The 13,224-nt window shown below is 48.4% G+C and overlaps 1 protein-coding gene across 2 annotated transcripts in view; it reads left to right on the top strand.

The window, feature by feature from the left end:
• Nucleotides 1–13,224, top strand: part of LOC311106149 (protein-tyrosine sulfotransferase 1) — an 87,924-nt gene that overhangs the window by 49,961 nt on the left and 24,739 nt on the right. For both annotated transcript variants that reach the window (XM_084148479.1, XM_084148478.1), the window contains exon 3: nt 6,856–7,054. In XM_084148479.1, the coding sequence (XP_084004605.1) occupies nt 6,856–7,054 (199 nt within the window). The remainder of the gene's footprint in view (nt 1–6,855; nt 7,055–13,224) is intronic.

The following is a 13,224-nucleotide window of genomic DNA, read 5'->3' as shown; positions in this document are numbered from 1 at the left end:
ATAATAGCCAATCAGCGTGAATGGTCCTGGCGCACCAAAAAAAAGTGTCAAGGGAAGCCAGTTTGGATTTTGCTTCACTCCTACCGCATCAAGAGAAATATGTCATTTGACAGAAACAACTTGAATTGTTGCATATCGTTGTGTTGTCCTCCGGTGACTGGCTAGCTAGCTAAAATGGTCCCTTTCCTAAATTAGCCACGGATGGAGATAGGGATTTGGACTTGTGTTTTTACTTAATTATCTTTACTAGCCAATGATTATAACGGCGATTCTGATCCAACCATTAATTAATACATTGTGCCCCTGGACTGAGAGGATGTAGAAGGCTAATGTTAACTAGCTAACGTTGCCCATGAAAGGAAGTTAGGCTAGCGAGCAAGCATTTTAGCCAGGTAGCCTAGGACAACAAAAAATAAAAGTGTGTACTGTATGACAGAGTGATAGACCGTTTCGTCAACATGAGAGGAGGATGGCATTGGTGTTTCAACATGTTTTTCTACTTGCATGCATACACACACACACACACACACACACACACACACACACACAGAAATCAGAAACATGGACAGCCACATCATATTTAGCTTACATTGATTGGACCAAATCGTTTTTTGGTTTCTTTTAGTTGTCATTGTACTAGACTAAGCAGAGGTGATTTGATGATGTTGAAATGGTGCTGGAATAGTGGAGGCAGCTCCTGTTTTCTTTGCGACTTGCGGTAACTCTCTCCGCGGTACTAAATCAATAGTTGTTTAGTGGTCTGAAAATGTCAGAAACATTAACTTGCTTGACCATGATGTAGGTCATGTGACTTGTCTGTTACTTGCTATGTGCTTTGTGGACTTCACCAGACAGAGGTTGCTCTCCGGGTTTTTGTGGTGAAACACAGGTTTGGTTGAATTTATTCTGCCACTGTGTCTTCTTATTGTCTCGGCCTTTAGGCCTATACAGTATATCACGGTGTCAAGACATATGAACTAACAGGTTATAGCGCAAACAATGCAATGAATATGGCATTTTTTCCCCCAGGATTGGCTTCCCCAGTGATTATTACCCACGCACTGCTACTGGAGATACCAAGGACAAGCAGATGTCTCGCTCTCGCGCTTGCTCTCTGTCTGGTCAGAATGAGTCACATTTGTTTCTCAGAGCCTGTCTGTATCAGTTTATGCTATATACCTCTCAACGTTCAACAACCTCCCCCTCTCTCTCTCTCCTTTGTTTTCGACTGCTGCCTCACTCACCTCAAGCAAGGGAAAAAAGAAGGCTTGGATGAATGACGCTAGCTAGTCAATGATCTTCTGGGGATGCACTGCAATGCTAACTGTGGTTTCGACCTACTTTTACAGTGTAGCTAGCTAACAACACAGCTGAGACTCTTTTCTTTCTTTATTGTCATTTCTTGGTAATTGTTGGTTATCTTAACAGCGTAGCTAACTGACATCACCGAGGAGAGGAGGAAGAGTCTCACTTTCCTTTCCGTTCTTGTCGTTTCTCGAAATATATTTATTTGCTAGTCTCTGTCTCTGTCTCTGTCTCTGTCTCTGTCTCTCTTCTCTCTCTCCTCTCTTCTCTCTCTCTCTCTTTCAGAAACTATATTATTCTCCTCCCTATATTATTCCTCCAGAGATGAACAAAAGCAGTTGCCTATTAATCATGCAGTAGACCCTGTAAGGGGTGTGTCCCAAATGCCACCCTGTTCCCTATCTAGTGGACTACATCGGACCAGAGCCCCTATATAGGGGAGGGGATAGGTTGCCATTTGAGACATATCCTAGTTCTACAGTGTAAAGATTGAATTCCCAAAGTAAATGGATTAGTGAAGTGAATTGTCAGGCATTATTGAGGTGTATTGTAGTAGTGCTGGAATAGGGAGAGGGGGAGAGAGAGGGAGAGGGGGAGAGGGAGAGGGAGAGGGAGAGGGGGAGAGGGGGAGAGGGGGAGAGGGAGAGAGGGAGAGAGGGGGGAGAGAGGAGGGAGAGAGGGAATGAGGGAATGAGGGAGAGGGGGAGAGAGGGAGAGGGAGAGGGGGAGGGGGGGAGAGGGGGAGAGAGAGGGGGAGAGGGAAAAAACACCTGGGATGGTGAGGGAGGGATGAGAAAAAGGAAGCTTTTATCGGCTGATGGGTCCCCATGTGTAGAGAAGGAGTAATTCACTTATGGCAAGTCAAAAACAAAACAGTACCAGGAACCAGCTCATAGCTACACACAGTACAGCTTGGCTTGTGGCCGTGCCGTTACAGCAGAGTACGGTAGAAAGAAAAGCTATGACAGACGGGCTGAATGCCAACATGATTCCTACCTCAGACCTTGCCTTAATAGGCTCAATTATCAACAGGAAAAAAAAAAAGAATTAAACCGTCTCCAGAATCCATCTAGACTGTCTGCGTCCCCAAATGGCAGAGCCCTTGTCAAAAGTAGGTCACTACATAGGGAATAGTGTGCTATTTGGGACACGGTTTGAGAAAATAAGCTTTCTTCACAATACCATGGTGCTGATTTGATTCCCACGGGGGGGGGCCAGTATGAAAAATGTATGCGCTCACTAACTGTAAGTCGCTCTGGATAAGAGCGTCTGGTAAATGACTAAAATGTAAATGTAATGTAATGTAAATGATTTGAATCAAGGCTAGGGCTGGCTCTCCACTCTCCTGCTCTCCACTCTCCTGCTCTCCACTCTCCTGCTGGCAGGGAGGACATTGTGTGGCAGGCAGATTGATCTTGGACACACACACACACACACACACGCGCGCGCACACAGAGAGAGAGAAGCTGTGGAGAGGCCCGGCTGTGCTGTAACCATGCAGAGTTAACGGTAGAGCCCTCCTTCCCTCCCTACCAAACTCTAAAGGTGTCCGCTTCCCAGACCAAACCGTTCGGAAGAGTTTGTGCATATATTATGACATTTTGTGACGTTTTTGTTAGTTTTGGACTTCGGCGAGGGTTTTTCGGCAGTTCGGGCACACACATTTTTTTTTTTCTAGAGGCAAGCAAAAGTTCAGAGCCGAAGTCTAGCCCCTTCGTCAGTGATTGGTCAACAGTAGGGATTCTTTAATAAAGTCTTTGTAATTCAACGAGAGACGATTCATTTTCATACAAATTTTTTTCATTGAGAAACACTGCACCAAACATCTTAGTGAGACTAAGATCTCGGCAAAAACATCAACATTAATGACAGAGTTATCTTAGATAAATTCTGACCATTTTGAGGAAGTGTATACAGGCTATGGCGTCAAACTAAATGGACAAACGGTACTATTGCCGCTTTTATTTTGTTTTTCAAGCGAAGGTATTTGTAAGGGACTATGCTAGCACAGTCGTTCAGTTCGCCTAGCCGAGTTCAGCCAGGCCCCAGCCGAACCAAAGCGTGCTGACACCTCCAGCCCATCTGGATGTCTCAGGTGGTACCCGATAAGGCCCACGGGGTTCTGGTCTAAAGTAGTGCACTATAAAGGGAATAGGGTACTATTTGGGACGCGGACCCTGCGTGCTGGGTCAACTGAACACAGAACTCGGCTGTTGCTGTCATCTGTTCTCCATATGGACTCTGTCTGTCAGTTCTAAAGAGGAGTAGGAGCAGGAGCGGGGGGCTGTTACAAACGGGGGCTGAGGAGTAGGAGCAGGGGGGGGGCTGTTACAAACGGGGGCTGAGGAGTAGGAGCAGGGGGGGGGCTGTTACAAACGGGGGCTGAGGAGTAGGAGCAGGGGGGGGGCTGTTACAAACGGGGGCTGAGGAGTAGGAGCAGGGGGGGGGCTGTTACAAACGGGGGCTGTGGTCTGTAGAGCTTTGCCTGGCTTCATCAACACGGGTCTTACATGTAACGTGTGCACGCGTGCAGCGTTCTTGTAGGAGTTTGTGTTTGTGTTGTCTGTGTGTCCTAACCGACTTGCCAAAACTATAGTTTTGTTTACAAGAAATTTGTGGAGTGGTTGAAAAACGAGATTTTAATGACTCCGACCTACATTGTAGAATAATACTGAAGACATCAAAAACTATGAAATAACACATCTGGAATCATGTAGTAACCAACGAAGTGTTAAACAAATCAACATATATTTTATATTTGAGATTCTTTAAAGTAGCCACCCTTTGCCTTGATGATAGCTTTGGACTCTCTTGGCATTCTCTCAACCAGCTTCAAGTCTGTCTGTGTGCGCTCCTGGTCTTTCTCACAGCGATGGTGTAATACGTTCAGCAGGTCCTTACACCCCAGACTTTGGTCTCTCCCCACCCACTAAACTCTCACAACTCCTCAACTAAGAATCTCTCTTTCTATAGATCATCATTTTAGTCTCTGGTGGCCAACATGGCTTACATGCGGATCCATATATGATATGCTGTACGCTGACTGTATTCAGGTTATATGCCCATTCTATGTTGATGAAGAAAGGAATTATATGAAAACCTTTTAACAAACGACTGCTACAAAACAACTCGACAACTGCCCAGGAACCTATTCCCAACCAATAGCAATCTTATTTCAGATCATTATCAAAATTTAAAGCAACTTTTCATGTGCACTTACAGACATTATGAAAAATGACGGATTTCTGTCAATTGATGGATTTCGTCGCTGGAGGAACGACTCACGAAATTGATGGCAATGGTTGTGCCTTACAGTTAAAGCTCAATGCTTAAGTCTTGTATGTCTATAATACTGATGACTGCCGATATCTACTGCATCATCCAGAGCTATGCAAATCAGTGATGTTCCACCTCATGGTTGGGTGGCCGTTCCCTTTTACCCCCCCCCCCCCCCCCCCGCATATTAAATATTTCAGAAATTATGAATAATTTAACCCAAGGTAGTTTGAGGTAATGGTTGATTCATTTTTAATATCGCTCCTCCAAATCTGTGGGTCATTGGGGAAAACCTCAGGCCCAGCAGCACTCAGCGTAGCTCGGTAATACTGCCCCAATGTCCCCAATGTCTTGTGTCTGTGCTCATATAAAGGGTCCAGAGTGAAATGTGATGCAGGGCAGGGCAGGGCAGGGCAGGGCAGGGCAGGGCAGGGCAGGGCAGGGCAGGGCAGGGCAGGGCAGGGCAGGGCAGGGCAGGGCAGGGCAGGGCAGGGCAGGGCAGGGCAGGGCAGGGCAGGGCAGGGCAGGGCAGGGCAGGGCAGGGCAGGGCAGGGCAGGGCAGGGCAGGGCAGGGCAGGGCAGGGCAGGGCAGGGCAGGGCAGGGCAGGGCAGGGCAGGGCAGGGCAGGGCAGGGCAGGGCAGGGCAGGGCAGGGCAGGGCAGGGCAGGGCAGGGCAGGGCAGGGCAGGGCAGGGCAGGGCAGGGCAGGGCAGGGCAGGGCAGGGCAGGGCAGGGCAGGGCAGGGCAGGGGCAGGGCAGGGCAGGGCAGGGCAGGGCAGGGCAGGGCAGGGCAGGGCAGGGCAGGGCAGGGCAGGGCAGGGCAGGGCAGGGCAGGGCAGGGCAGGGCAGGGCAGGGCAGGGCAGGGCAGGGCAGGGCAGGGCAGGGCAGGGCAGGGCAGGGCAGGGCAGGGCAGGGCAGGGCAGGGCAGGGCAGGCAGGGCAGGGCAGGGCAGGCAGGGCAGGGCAGGGCAGGGCAGGGCAGGGCAGGGCAGGGCAGGGCAGGGCAGGGCAGGGCAGGGCAGGGCAGGGCAGGGCAGGGCAGGGCAGGGCAGGGCAGGGCAGGCAGGGCAGGGCAGGGCAGGGCAGGGCAGGGCAGGGCAGGGCAGGGCAGGGCAGGGCAGGGCAGGGCAGGGCAGGGCAGGGCAGGGCAGGGCAGGGCAGGGCAGGGCAGGGCAGGGCAGGGCAGGGCAGGGCAGGGCAGGGCAGGGCAGGGCAGGGCAGGGCAGGGCAGGGCAGGGCAGGGCAGGGCAGGGCAGGGCAGGGCAGGGCAGGGCAGGGCAGGGCAGGGCAGGGCAGGGCAGGGCAGGGCAGGGCAGGGCAGGGCAGGGCAGGGCAGGGCAGGGCAGGGCAGGGCAGGGCAGGGCAGGGCAGGGCAGGGCAGGGCAGGGCAGGGCAGGGCAGGGCAGGGCAGGGCAGGGCAGGGCAGGGCAGGGCAGGGCAGGGCAGGGCAGGGCAGGGCAGGGCAGGGCAGGGCAGGGCAGGGCAGGGCAGGGCAGGGCAGGGCAGGGCAGGGCAGGGATGGGATGGGATGGGATGGGATGGGATGGGATGGGATCTGATAGTGAGAGAGAGACCCATATCTCTATGGAGAGGCCATTCATTCAACCCATTAGAACTGTGAGGCCTGGAGCTGGAGAGAGGCTGGAGCTTGGGGGCCATCTTTTTAATTCTGTCCCATGATCCAGTTAGAGCCAATTAGTTTGCAGTTATCTGCATGCAGTGACAAGGGCTGGTCACTGGTCCACTGCTAAAACAATGCTATCAAGAGATAATTTGAACCATTCCTTAATAATGCTAACATCATGCTATGAAGGGATAATGTTGAACCATTCCTTAATAACGCTAACATCATGCTATGAAGGGATAATGTTGAACCATTCCTTAATAATGCTAACATCATGCTATCAAGGGATAATGTTGAACCATTCCTTATTAATGCTAACATCATGCTATCAACATGGCTGACAATGGTGCTGTTCAACTAGCAGTGCCTTAGAGGATGCTGGTGGATGTTAATCTTTTAGATCACCTTCAAAAAAGCAGCCTTTCTTCCTCTAGCAAGAGAGGTCATCAGGAAGTAGGTTTCCATCTCATTACTCTCACTAATCCAACTATCAGTGAGTACCAGTTCCTCAAGCAAGGATGCCTTGAATGATGTTAGCTAGTCAACGATCTTCTGGGGACACACTGCAATGCTAACTCCTTGCTAACTGTGGTTTATCTCGCTCTCTCTCTTTCTCTCTCTCGCTCTCGCTCTCTCTCTCTCTCTCTGCAGGGTGGAGAGGTCTACAGACCAGGTGATCAAGCCGGTCAACGTGGAGGCCTTATCCAAGTGGGTGGGCAAGATCCCTGCGGACGTACTGAGGGACATGCCCGTCATCGCCCCCATGTTGTCCCGTCTGGGGTACGACCCCCACGCCAACCCTCCCAACTACGGCCGGCCGGACCCCAAGGTCCTGGACAACACCAGGAGGGTGAGTAGGGAAAATAATGACCGGAACATACACACCCCAGAACACACAAACACAGACCCCAAACACACGTCACCCCAGAACACACAAACACAGACCCCAAACACACTCACCCCAGAACACACAAACACAGACCCCAAACACACTCACCCCAGAACACACAAACACAGACCCCAAACACACTCACCCCAGAACACACAAACACAGACCCCAAACACACTCACCCCAGAACACACAAACACAGACCCCAAACACACTCACCCCAGAACACACAAACACAGACCCCAAACACACTCACCCCAGAACACACAAACACAGACCCCAAACACACGTCACCCCAGAACACACAAACACAGACCCCAAACACACGTCACCCCAGAACACACAAACACAGACCCCAAACACAGTCACCCCAGAACACACAAACACAGACCCCAAACACACTCACCCCAGAACACACAAACACAGACCCCAAACACACTCACCCCAGAACACACAAACACAGACCCCAAACACACTCACCCCAGAACACACAAACACAGACCCCAAACACACTCACCCCAGAACACACAAACACAGACCCCAAACACACTCACCCCAGAACACACAAACACAGACCCCAAACACACTCACCCCAGAACACACAAACACAGACCCCAAACACACTCACCCCAGAACACACAAACACAGACCCCAAACACACTCACCCCAGAACACACAAACACAGACCCCAAACACACGTCACCCCAGAACACACAAACACAGACCCCAAACACACTCACCCCAGAACACACAAACACAGACCCCAAACACACTCACCCCAGAACACACAAACACAGACCCCAAACACACTCACCCCAGAACACACAAACACAGACCCCAAACACACGTCACCCCAGAACACACAAACACAGACCCCAAACACACTCACCCCACAACACATGAACACAGACCCCAAACACACTCACCCCACAACACATGAACACAGACCCCAAACACACGTCACCCCAGAACACACAAACACAGACCCCAAACACACTCACCCCACAACACATAAACACAGACCCCAAACACACTCACCCCACAACACATGAACACAGACCCCAAACACACTCACCCCACAACACATGAACACAGACCCCAAACACACTCACCCCACAACACATGAACACAGACCCCAAACACACTCACCCCACAACACATGAACACAGACCCCAAACACACTAACCCCAGAAACCACAAACACAGTCCCCAAACACATTCATGCCAGAACACACAAACACAGACCCCAAACACATTCATGCCAGAACACACAAACACAGACCCCAAACACACAGACCCCAAACACACGTCACCCCAGAACACACAAACACAGACCCCAAACACACTCACCCCAGAACACACAAACACAGACCCCAAGCACACGTCACCCCAGAATGCACAAACACAGACCCCAAACACACGTCACCCCTGAACACAAACACAGAACCCAAACACACTCACCCCAAAACACACAAACACAGACCTCAAACACACGTCACCCCAGAACACACAAACACAGACCCCAAACACAAGTCATCCCAGAACACACAAACACAGACCCCAAACACACTCACCGCAGAATACACAAACACAGACCCCAAACACACTCACCGCAGAACACACAGACCCCAAACACACTCACCCACACAAGTGTAGGGAACTGGGAAACACTGGGACACGTGTTAACCAATGACACATGTACAAACACTGACCCTAAACACCCACACACACACAGACAAACAATGCATTCCACAACGTATCTGAAGTATCCTCTGAAGCAGAAAGCAGATCTAAGGACTGTCTTTCTCATCACATTTCCAATCGCTGCCCTTTTTAATTAGATGACCTGTCCAATCTCTGACTCTCATTAAATGACCTGTCCAATCATCTTCCTCTAGTTAAATTTCCTGTTGAATTAATATCTGTATTCAAATAATGAATTCCCATTTGAATGGCTCCTGCTGACAGCATCTGTCTGAACCCATCCTCCACATCTACCAGACAGACCTGTATGTGAGACTCCTTCTGCTCTAAATTAGTACGTCCTTCTTTGCTACACTCACTGACCCAGCCAGCCATCATCGTAGCTGGAAAGCGACGAGCACACGGCCATCCACATCTGGAGCAGAATGTTTGATTAAATACTCTTTTTCAGCGAGGAGCCCTTGTATCAGGTGTCCCTCCCTCTTTTTAGATTTCATATCTCTGAGCCTATGGAACATATTCAGTCTATCGCAGTTATTTTTTTGTTTCTTGTTCAGTATTTAAACTGATACATTCCAGTACTGTAGGCCCCAGAAGACCAGTGACCTGTGTGTTGAAAAGCGATCAGCTTTATTTGTTGTGTGATCTTAACACGTCTTGGTGTGAACGTTAATCTGATTAGCATCTCTCCTTCGACATGTTCGAATGTGATCTCTAAACCTCACCACCCTGTTTGGCTTCAGTTCCAGGTTCTATACAGTCTTTAAAAATATGTATTTGTACAACAGTGCAGGCTCCTCAGAGGAAGAGGAAGAGGGGGGGGGGCATCCTCCTCAGTCATAAAAATACAAATAGTGAAACATTAAAGTTATCCTTTTTAGATAAAACTATACTAAATATATTCACGTCACCAAATAATTGATTCAAACACACTGTTTTGCAATGAAGGTCTACAGTAGCCTCAACAGCACTCTGTAGGGTAGCACCATGGTGTAGCTGGAGGAAAGCTAGTTTCCATCCTCCTCTGGGTACATTGACTTCAATACAAAACCTAGGAGGCTCATGGTTCTCACCCCCTTCCATAGACTTACACAGTAATTATGACAACTTCCGGAAGACGTCCTCCAGCCTATCAGAGCTCTTGCAGCATGAACTGACATGTTGTCCACCCAATCAAAGGATCAGATAATGAGTCTAGTACTGAAACCATAAACTTCAGCTTGCTAGCACTGCAGTGCATAAAATGTAGTGAGTAGTTGACTCAAAGAGAGAGAAAGACAATAGTTGAACAGTTTTGAACAAATTCATTTATTTAAAAATGAACGAAAAGCGAGAGAGAGAGCTAGCTATATTTCGTATCACTTTCACTAAGCTAGCTAGTTTAGCCTACTGAAACACCCGGCTCAAACAGAGAGGGATGCTATGTTAGCTAGCTGGCTATGGCTATCCAACACTGGAACTCTTCCAAGTCAAGGTAAGCTTTTGGTTTTATTAATTTATTGCCACCGGGGCCCGCTGGTGTAACTGCTAAACTGCTTGCTGACTGTACACTGTAGTGCATGATTTTAGCGGGTTTACTAACTCGTTAGTTCTAGTAGCTATGTTGACTTTGACGTTAGCTAATATGGTGACAACGATGTGTAGCGGTTAGCGGTTATGGTATGAAGGTTTGGCTTTGACCTGGTCACAGACAGCTGATGTGTTGTGCACTGAAGTCCACAAGCGAAGGGAAAAGGTGAGAGGAGGAGAGCGCGTAGATGCGAGAAGGAATTATACAACAAGCAAAATTATCATGCTGTTTGTATGTGGCTGCTATCAAAGTGAACTGTGTTTGCGTGTGATCAGGGATGTATTCATTCCACCGATTTCTGTTATAAGACGTTTCTTAAACGGAAGCAAACGGGAATTAACATACCTGAATTTGTCCAATAGAAACTCTCTTTGCAACTGTTGGACTAATGATTACATCCTAGATCAGCTAGATGCAGGCAAGAGTGTGCAAGGCGGTATTGAATGTGTCACTGTCTGTCACCTTGATTAGTCAAATGTTTCTCTCGACCTGTGCACCTACGTTGTAAACTTTCATTCATAGGCTAGGTTGTAGCAACCTCGTGATGGGTATAGGGAAAATGTGAGTATCATGTAGTAGCCTGAACCTATGGATGTTACATTGAGCTGGGTGAATGGAATATAAATGACAGTCATCCAATATGCTGTAATAGGAAAAAGGATCATTAAAAAAAGAATCTTAAACATCAAGACCACCGCAGTTGTATATTTATATATACTGTATATTTATATATACAGTGGGGGAAAAAAAGTATTTAGTCAGCCACCAATTGTGCAGGTTCTCCCACTTAAAAAGATGAGAGAGGCCTGTAATTTTCATCATAGGTACACGTCAACTATGACAGTCAAAATGAGGGAAAAAATTCCAGAAAATCACATTGTAGGATTTTTAATGAATTTATTTGCAAATTATGGTGGAAAATAAGTATTTGGTCAATAACAAAAGTTTCTCAATACTTTGTTATATACCCTTTGTTGGCAATGACACAGGTCAAACGTTTCTGTAAGTCTTCACAAGGTTTTCACACACTGTTGCTGGTATTTTGGCCCATTCCTCCATGCAGATCTCCTCTAGAACAATGATGTTTTGGGGCTGTCGCTGGGCAACACGGACTTTCAACTCCCTCCAAAGATTTTCTATGGAGTTGAGATCTGGAGACTGGCTAGGCCACTCCAGGACCTTGAAATGCTTCTTACGAAGCCACTCCTTCGTTGCCCGGGCGGTGTGCTTGGGATCATTGTCATGCTGAAAGACCCAGCCACGTTTCATCTTCAATGCCCTTGCTGATGGAAGGAGGTTTTCACTCAAAATCTCACGATACATGGCCCCATTCATTCTTTCCTTTACACGGATCAGTCGTCCTGGTCCCTTTGCAGAAAAACAGCCCCAAAGCATGATGTTTCCACCCCTATGCTTCACAGTAGGTATGGTGTTCTTTGGATGCAACTCAGCATTCTTTGTCCTCCAAACACGACGAGTTTAGTTTTTACCAAAAAGTTATATTTTGGTTTCATCTGACCATATGACATTCTCCCAATCCTCTTCTGGATCATCCAAATGCACTCTAGCAAACTTCAGACGGGCCTGGACATGTACTGGCTTAAGCAGGGGGACACGTCTGGCACTGCAGGATTTGAGTCCCTGGCGGCGTAGTGTGTTACTGATGGTAGGCTTTGTTACTTTGGTCCCAGCTCTCTGCAGGTCATTCACTAGGTCCCCCCGTGTGGTTCTGGGATTTTTGCTCAAAGTTCTTGTGATCATTTTGACCCCACGGGGTGAGATCTTGCGTGGAGCCCCAGATCGAGGGAGATTATCAGTGGTCTTGTATGTCTTCCATTTCCTAATAATTGCTCCCACAGTTGATTTCTTCAAACCAAGCTGCTTACCTATTGCAGATTCAGTCTTCCCAGCCTGGTGCAGGTCTACAATTTTGTTTCTGGTGTCCTTTGACAGCTCTTTGGTCTTGGCCATAGTGGAGTTTGGAGTGTGACTGTTTGAGGTTGTAGACAGGTGTCTTTTATACTGATAACAAGTTCAAACAGGTGCCATTAATACAGGTAACGAGTGGAGGACAGAGGAGCCTCTTAAAGAAGAAGTTACAGGTCTGTGAGAGCCAGAAATCTTGCTTGTTTGTAGGTGACCAAATACTTATTTTCCACCATAATTTGCAAATAAATTCATTAAAAATCCTACAATGTGATTTTCTGGATTTTTTTTTCTCAATTTGTCTGTCATAGTTGACGTGTACCTATGATGAAAATTACAGGCCTCTCTCATCTTTTTAAGTGGGAGAACTTGCACAATTGGTGGCTGACTAAATACTTTTTTTCCCCACTGTACTAGATATTTATATATACTAGATATTTTCCCCAGCCAGAGAGACTTACAAGGTATCTGGATGTTATCCAAGTTAAGAGCCTTCTATGCTCAGGGAACGGTGTATTTCACAGTGGGTTCGTCCCAAATCGCACACTCTGGGCCCTGGTCAAAAGGAGTGCACTACAGAGGGAATAGGGTGCAATTTGGGATGGAGACAGTGTTTTTATGTTTTCTGCTTTGCACAAGAGGAGTCTTTACCAGGGAAGGTGGCGAGGGAGAGGAGTCTTTACCAGGGAAGGTGGCGAGGGAGAGGAGTCTTTACCAGGGAAGGTGGCGAGGGAGAGGAGTCTTTACCAGGGAAGGTGGCGAGGGAGAGGAGTCTTTACCAGGGAAGGTGGCGAGGGAGAGAACACGAGAGGAGTCTTTACCAGGGAAGAGGGAGAGGGAGAGGGTGAGAACGCGAGAGGAGTCTTTACCAGGGAAGGTGGCGAGGGAGAGGAGTCTTTACCAGGGAAGGTAGAGAGAGCCGCCTGTCAGA

The sequence above is a fragment of the Coregonus lavaretus genome (assembly GCF_964263955.1).
Source record: "Coregonus lavaretus genome assembly, chromosome: 30".
Classification (NCBI taxonomy): domain Eukaryota; kingdom Metazoa; phylum Chordata; class Actinopteri; order Salmoniformes; family Salmonidae; genus Coregonus; species Coregonus lavaretus.
This window is presented reverse-complemented; position numbering and strand designations above follow the sequence as displayed.